This window comes from Pygoscelis adeliae, unplaced genomic scaffold (assembly GCF_000699105.1).
Source record: "Pygoscelis adeliae isolate BGI_AS28 unplaced genomic scaffold, ASM69910v1 Scaffold142, whole genome shotgun sequence".
Lineage (NCBI taxonomy): Eukaryota > Metazoa > Chordata > Aves > Sphenisciformes > Spheniscidae > Pygoscelis > Pygoscelis adeliae.
In genome coordinates this window covers 160,743-169,294 of record NW_008824247.1, presented here as the reverse complement: position 1 = coordinate 169,294, position 8,552 = coordinate 160,743, and the positions used below count along the sequence as shown (strand labels likewise).

The following is an 8,552-nucleotide window of genomic DNA, read 5'->3' as shown; positions in this document are numbered from 1 at the left end:
AGGTTCTAGAGGGAGCAGCACAAAGACATCTAAGTTACCTGCAAAATTATTAGTATTATATTAATAACATAATATGTTTTTCTGGCTGCAGGCTGGTTTTTTCTGCGGATACTTTGGGGCTGTGCACATGTATTGCATGTTTTATCCACAAGCGTCTTAAGGATAATGGAGAGGTGGCTGTAAATAGAAAATAATTGGTCATATGGTATGCAAAGGATACACAGATTCATGGTACATTAATAATAATTGAGGTTAGGACTCAGAATAGTCAAGAATATTTATTAAAATGGGCCCATGTAACAAAAATGCTTTAAGACTGACAAATGCAAGGCTACATGTAGATGAAATGATAGCCCTACATATCTACATCTTGGGGGATTATATCCTGGAATACAACAACTACCAATAACCCGGGGTTTATTACTCACCCAGTGAGTCAACAACCTGGAATGAACAGCCTTTGTGATATTGTGGCAAAAATGGCTAGTACAGTCCAAAAATATACAAACCAAGAAGTAGTGAAGAGAGAAAATTATTTTACTTTGTTAGGCAAGACTGACTGAAATTGGCAAAATGCCAATCTGAAGACCTTAAAAAAATAAAAAACAAACCAAAACATAAAAACCCCAACAACAATAAAAAACCCAGCCTCAAGGCCACACATATTGACCTCTGTCTGCAAACTGGGAGGTGATTCCATGACGTATGGTATCTTGTGTCTTTTATGTATCTTGTATTGTATGATTGCACCTATCAAATTGCTTTTTAATGTCATTACAGAAATAAACTAAGAAGCAAAGACTGGAAATTGAAGCTGAATAAGAAAAAAAAGACATGCAGTTTTAGCAGTGAGGTTTGGAACAGTTAGCCAGGGAAAATGATAAACTTGCCTTCTCTGAAATCCAATTTTGGCTGTCTGTTATGAAGCTTTGCTTTAGAAAATAAAAAATTAGGTTAAATGAAGGGATAATTGGCTAAATTGTTATGTAATGTGTTATAGAGGAGATCATGTCAAATGGCCTCTTGATTCCTTCTAACCTTTTAAACTATGAATACTCGTAGTGAATCAGCATGGTTATTCTTTGGGTATCCTAGGGACAGAAGCTAATTCAGTATTCTCCACTTTTATCCACAGAGTTAAAAAGGACAGGAAACATAGCTCCTTCTCATGGAGATGTCATGGTATGCAGATTAAATATCATCTTCCCTGGAGTGCCATTCAGGTTTTTTTTTCTTTTCTCTTATTTAGTGGATTTTCCGTGGATATGTCTATTGAGGTGCCATCTAGTATTGAACACATACATAGTTGGACACATAAACTGAAAATAAAGGTAAATTAATTTCACTGTAACTATGTCTCTGCCTTGGCAGTTCTGCTGTGTATTTCAAATGGAACTTTTATCCTAGAAAACACTTGTGCCAGATCATATCTGGCTTTGTGCACTGTTCATTCTGCAAACAGCTTGGTCCTCTGTTTCTCTCGGATGAAACTTTCTGTTGTGCTTGAAGCCTTTCTGTTTTGGTTGTCTTCTTATTTAAAAATACATTCAGGAAAGTGAATGATATTTTAAAAAATGTAATATGTAAATAGAAACTGTACCTTGTAAAGTTTCTATAACCTTTTTGGCAAAAAGCTTTGGGACTACCCCTATTAAATCTGCTGTCGTCATTCCCTGTTCTCAGAATGTAAATAATATTCACTGTATTGTTATTAAATAAATATTTAAAAGCCTATTTTTCTCCTCTTCTAGAAAACAGACTGCAAGGCTGTAATTAAGACTGTGGAGAACAGCTCCTTGGACGTTAGTGGCTTTGTTCTAGATATCTGGATTTCTCAGGTCTACCTACCTCGAATGTGGGTAGAGAAGCATCCCAACAAAATGAGTTGAGGTACTGCATAACTTGTACTGTTCATGAGGTACTACTGAATATGCTAAAACATAATAAACAAGAACAGTTTAGTTTTGATGAGTAGAAGATGAAGAAAAATTTCACATCATGGACAGTGGTCAATTTGATCTGTTTTATTAAGCTGAGTATTCTCCAGAAATTAGTCTTCTTTTCAGTTGCATGGAATCTTGTTGCTTTTGTTTTATCCTTTGCCTTGTAAGAGGGTAAATGTTTCAACACAGTGTCCAATCATTTCTGTTAAAACACTTTTTTCTAACTGTTGTGCTGCTGTTTGTATTTCATAGAAATGTGACTGCAGTGTTTGATACAGATGTTGCATTTGCAGCAGTGGAAGTGAACAAATAAGTCATGGCTGAGGCTGGAACTAAGTAGCTTCAGAGTCATGCAATTGCTATACTAATTAAAAATAAGTAAAATTTTAAACCATGAAATTTGTAGGGCTCTGTTTACAACTTACACATATTTATAGAATCTGTCAGTGTTTTATTTTAAAGCATCTGGCCTTCCTAGATGATTTTGCATTCTGTTGTAGTTATTATTGCTGCAGTGATTATTCTCAAAGGCATTTGAATCTTTTCTTTTTCACTAATAAGTGAAAAAGACATAGCTAGCACTTCTAACACTCTGGATCACCCAGAAACAGAATCCAGCTGTGGCTATGTCACAGAAGAGCTCATTATCACCACTGGAAAACATTAATAAAAGATTAGGTAGGAAAAGAAGGATCAGTTCAACCCCTTTTACCTTAACCCACAGTAACTCCTTGCCTGAGAAATACATTTAAAACTTAAAATATGTGATTCCAGGTTATTAGAAGCTGTTTCATTCTCCCACATTTTTTGTGAAGTCCCTGGCACGTTTAGTTATTTTCAGCTATTTTTTTTTTTTTCCTTAAATAAGGTAAAATGCTGCAGAGGTGAAATGTAAAGTCTTGGTGTTACAAATCTGTCCATCCAATGTTGAAATTGATTAAAATAAGTAAAATGACAGATAAGATTGTTTTCTTTCTAGCAATGATGTCTTTTATTTTTCTTCCTTTTAATCAGAGTTGCTTAGTTTAAATATATTAGTTTAGGAATTTCTTTGCAGTCATTACTGCAATAATACTGATATTCCAAGGAAAAGAGAAAGAAAGAGATTCCTATTTGTGTTTCCAAACTGCAAACCTTTCCTTCCCTATTGGAAACACTTTCACGCCTTCAAGCATTTCATTGTTCCACTTTTGAAAGCCTTTGTTTTTCATAGCATCTCTATTCATAGCAAGGACAGTATGCACTTCTGGTTTACTTTTTTTTTTAATTCTAGTACTTCTCACAAACTGATGGTGGCAGTGATGATTGTAAAAGATGATATCTGTGATTTTTTTCTTTTTTTTTTTAACTTGTAGAAGAGAATCCAGTGCTGTTTGCAGAAGAGTGAATCAGATAGGAACATGAAACCACAAAATTCCTTTTCCAGTTTTTCATGTGAGACCTGAGATATAGGTAAAGGACAGGGAAGCTGCACTTTTCAGGCATTAAGAGTAAATGACATATATTTTTTAAAGCTTTGAAATGTGGCTATATTTTGCTTTCATCCATAACAAGAAAAATGAAGATGCTTGGGTACACTCCTAATGAAATAGTATTTGTCCACTGTGCTGATGATTTTGTTTCTGCCTCTATAGGCTTGCATGCTTGTATTCCAACCAGAGTTTGAAACAGCATTTGAAGAAGAGCAGCTGTCCAGTGAAATTATTATTTTATTAGATTGCTCGAATTCTATGGCAGGTTCAGCTCTACACCAAGCAAAGCAGATTGCTTTACATGTTTTGGAACTATTTTGTTTCAGACAAAGAGTGAATGTAGTCAAATTTGGCACAAGTGAGTTTATTTCCTTTTTACCTGAGAGCCACCTTTTACCTTCTTGTCATGGCTTAATTTTATGTACATCATTATTATCAAACCAGCATAATACACTGAACTGCAACCAGGAACGTGTAGCAGTATGGAATACTTCTACTCTGGTATTCCAGTCATAAAACTTAAACTTTTGTTTCCATATTGTTGCTACACGCTTAATATTTTAGTACTCTTCATATAAATCTTTATTAACAGATTTCACAGAATTTTCTTCTTCAATGAACATCATAAATGATTTGGCATCACTGAAGGAGTTTATTACAGTAAGTAAATCAGTTTGGTTGTATTCTAAAGAAAGCTTCTTTGTATGGGATGCTTATCATTGCAAAACCCTGTTACGCAACTTTTTGTCTTTTTTTCTTTTTCTTTAGGCCAGCTTCTAAGTAATTTAGTCTATTTGAAGTCTGTTTTCCCTAGTACCAAGCACAGCCACATCTGAATATTCATTCCAGTTTGGTTTTAAGCAATTACTTAAGTTGTTATTTTGAAGCTGAGTAGCTATCAATGTTAGAACATTTTTCAGTGTTTCCCCCTAAATTTATCTTTTGGAGTTTCATATCTCTCATTGCCTGCTCACAGCAGAAAGAGAGGAAATGATTGACTTCATTCTGGAAATCTATAATTTATAAGTGAAGGCAGCACTTCGGCCAAAGGACTTTCAGTGAAAAGGAAAATGCTTTTGGCACCAAAAGATTGGATGTAGACTACTTAGGACAACAGGTTTTGGTTAGTACCATATCTTGTCAGTGCCAGAAATAGGCTTCTCATCTGTAACTAAAGCTCCTTGATGGCAGCATAAAGCGTAAGATACTAATATAATGAATATCTTGAAAATGGGATGGTAAGATGCAAATGTGATCAATGCAGAGTAACACAAAGGGAAAAACAACACTAACTATATCTGTACAATGTTGGGGTTTAACCCAGAAAAGAGATACTGGAGCCATTGTGAATAGTCCTTTTTAAATGGTAGCCCAATGTTCAGCAGCAGTCAGAAAGGTAAACACTTAGGTAGCTGTATAAATCTGTATTGCTGTGGCATCTTGAATACTATATGCGCTTCTGGTCAGTCCATCTCAAATTGAAGAGCTAGGGACACAGAAAACAAAGATGGCCAGATACACGGAAGACCATGTACAAGGAGAGGACTCGTCCTGATTTTTTTTTTAGCCTCTGTTGAATCCTTACACAGTAATCTCTTTTTCAGGATAAACAGAGAGAGAGGGGAATAGGGATGGTTACTTGCTGTTTCTCACCACTTAAGGATCACAGGACATCCAGCAAAATGATCGATTGGCAGATTTAAAATAAAAACCAAACAGTCCTTTTCATGCATAATAAATAGCAGAACTTCTTGAGGTGCTTGATGTTGAGGCTAAACTGTAATTCAATGCAGAAAGTGGGTTAGGCAAATTAAAAGTAAGAGCTGTAAATAGCTTTTAGATGGAATAGTCTGGATGAAAACTCCAGTTCTAGAATTCCTCAAACCACTGATTACTGAAAGCTCTGAAAACAATGTAGGAGTAGAATTTACTATTTTTCTTATCTATTTTGCCTGTGCCTTTTGCCTAAGCCAGAAAAGATACAGGACTAGATGGACCTTAAGCTTTATCTTTCATGGTAATTATAGAAGAGAAGGAACAAATAAAACTTAAGACTTAATTATTTATATTTGGAAACCAGGAGTCATATATAATGAAATAAAGATTAAATTATACATTATATGTTATTTTAGGAAAAAATAAATTAAACTAAAATTGTAATACTTCACTTTTCAGTCTGCTACTGCAACATTGGGAAACACTGATTTATGGAAGATCTTACGTTACTTAAGTCTGCTATTTCCTTCTCAAGGACACCATAACATTCTTCTTATATCAGATGGACACATTCAGAATGAGAGTGTGACCTTCCAGATTGTGAAAGATAATGTCCAACATACGAGGTTATTTACATGTGGTGTTGGGTAAGTACAAAGTTAGCTAGCAATTGCATTTGTTTGGAAGCACTGATAATTTATTCGAAGTGAGAGGTTAGTAAGCTGAGAACTGTCAGATGCCTGAGTGTACTGCCTTAAATATATATGTATGTTTAGATTAAATGCAGAAATATTTGCCTACCTTTAATAACGGAATGGAAAATCTGTGAGGAATTTCAAAGGTAAGATGCCTACAATAACATTAATTCCATGTCCAGGTAGTCTTACTTATTCATATCTTTCTTCATTATAACAACTACACTATTTAAGAATATAATTGAAAAATACAAGAGTTAACGTTTTGAAATTTTGCATTTCATGTTTTGGTATAGTCTCATTTTAATAGTGCAATTTGAATGCAATGTTAGTAGTTGTATAATTTTATTACTTAATTTTCATTTGTTTTGTAAGGTAATTACTTAAAGACAAAATAAGCACTAGACTTCTCAACGATCAGAGGAACACTGAAATTCATTGCAATGTAGTTTGTTTTCAGTAACAATGGACTAGAAAGATATGTACATGACTGAAACAACTTTTTACAAAAAAAAAACTGGGTTACAGTTACATATTTCAGGTTGCAAGGCATAAATGGGAAGGGGTCAGGGAGGTGTTAGGTTCTTACCATATCCTGGGAGGGCTGGCAAGGATACATCAAAATAAAGACCAGTGGTGAGGGTCATGTTGTTCTAGGTAGGACTGGTTTTCTTTAATGACACCTTCCCCATAGCTCCTGCAACATTCCCCAGATCTCATGGCTATGGGCCCTCTCCCAGCACTGGGCAAGCACACCCTTCAGGCCATGTACCAGACATCCCAGTGCTCTTCCAAAGTAATCATTTGTTATGACTGCAATGGAATTTGCATCAACACACAATAAAGAACAGATGGTATGCGTCCATTAGCAGTACTGACAGCATTTTCAGACAGGACAAGGGGGAATGGCTTTAAACTAAAGCAGGGTAGATTTAGACTAGATATAAGGAAGAAATGTTTTACGCTGAGGGTGGTGAAACACTGGCACAGGTTGCCCAGAGAGGTGGTGGATGCCCCATCCCTGACAACATTCAATGTCAGGTTGGACGGGGCTCTGAGCAACCTGATCTAGTTGAAGATGTCCCTGCCCACAGCAGGGGGGTTGGACTAGATGACCTTTAAAGGTCCCTTCCAACCCAAACTATCCTATGATTCTATGATATTTACATTCCTGTTATGTTCATGTTCAGCATACTTACATTCATTGATTATTGGTTATTGATATGATGGAACTAGGCCTGGCAATGGATTACCTCAGTGCTGGTAGTCTGAGAGGGCATGACTTCTAATGGTTCCTCTAGATCACTAACATTAATGTGCTAATGTGCACCAATCTGCTTTCAGTAGGCGGGATCTGTATTTAACGTGTTACATTGGTAAAGTAATAATGGTGAAGAGGTGTAAAAGAGTAGTTCACTCTGGTTCATACTCTTGCGTAGACAGAGTGTTTTCTAGAAGGCTGAATTAACAGAGAATACTACATCTGTTTTATCCGTGATAATTCTCTGTGGGTAAATGGAAAAAAAAATTTAAATAGTGCAAGATATGTACTTTACAGAGTTGTACAAGGCAGCAAAATCTATAAAAAGACTTTTAAAAGAGCAGTAAACTTTAAACCCAAGATGTTATGTGTTCTTAGCATAGATACAATTGTACTATTTAATTTTGCTTTGAGGGGTTTTGGTGAGGATTCACAAGGTCACTAAGACAGTGGTATGGTCCTGTTGAGGAATAAGTCTACTTTCTGTCCGACAAAGATTCGAGACACACTGTGCTGTTTCTTGCCCAAAAGAATTCTCATCTGCTTAAGTGTTCTTCTTTAATCCTCTAGAAAGCTCTCATTTGTATGTATACCTATGAAATAGCTTCACAGTAGTCAAGAGTGTTGGTGAGCAGAGCCTGCTGTTCTGTCAGGCTAGTAAGTGTTACCATATTGGTTATATCCATATTGTTCAGATAGTAACACTCCCTAGTATCCCTAGGCACTGGACTTAGCTGTAAGAGCTGTGTCCACGCTAAATAGCTCTGCTGAGGTTGAGGTTAATTAGTTCAAGATCAGGATCATTTTGATGCAGTCTTACTGGTGTCTGAACCTAAGTTAATTTCTCTGCACAGCTGTGCACCGTGACATGTAAAAACTCATGTACCATGTAATTTCCTTGAGTGTTGTTACGAAATCTTAATATAGCAGCACATTCATTGACTCAGTTGCTTTCAGTTGGTCTGTCCCCTGAAAAAGGGATAGAATTTTAAAAATTCAGATTAAAAAAGCTTGCAATTCTAATTAAAAACAAAATATTTAAAAAGAGTATTGGATGAACAATTTTATTCAATAATTACATAAAGAATTTTTTTTATTAGTTCCACAGCAAATCGACACATGCTGAGATCTTTGTCCCAGTATGGTGCTGGAGCATTTGAATACTTTGACCTGAAATCAAAGTATAACTGGAAGGCAAAGGTACATTTATAAACCTTGACTATATTCAGTATGTGATCATTGTCTGATATATCAATATCTGATATTGCATATCTTCAGTATCTCAGAATTGGAATTACTACTTTTCATGGGATCACGTGGCTTTGCTATTACAATAAGATCGTTCAAGAAACATTTGATAGAAGGTGGAAGGAGAGATGCTTGTCTATTAAGCCTTCTTTATTTTAAATATAAATTGATAGTAAGTGAGAAAGAGAAGTATTTAGTTTGAGTATTGCAAAGGTGC

General features: G+C 35.6%; 1 protein-coding gene across 1 annotated transcript in view; it reads left to right on the top strand.

Annotated features, from left to right (window-relative positions):
* PARP4 (poly (ADP-ribose) polymerase family, member 4) overlaps nt 1-8,552 on the top strand; it is a 58,841-nt gene that overhangs the window by 32,370 nt on the left and 17,919 nt on the right. Inside the window, 7 exon segments of the mRNA XM_009335259.1 lie at nt 1,250-1,331; nt 1,752-1,884; nt 2,240-2,244; nt 3,578-3,773; nt 4,008-4,075; nt 5,591-5,778; nt 8,188-8,287. Coding sequence (XP_009333534.1) covers nt 1,250-1,331; nt 1,752-1,884; nt 2,240-2,244; nt 3,578-3,773; nt 4,008-4,075; nt 5,591-5,778; nt 8,188-8,287 — 772 coding nt within the window.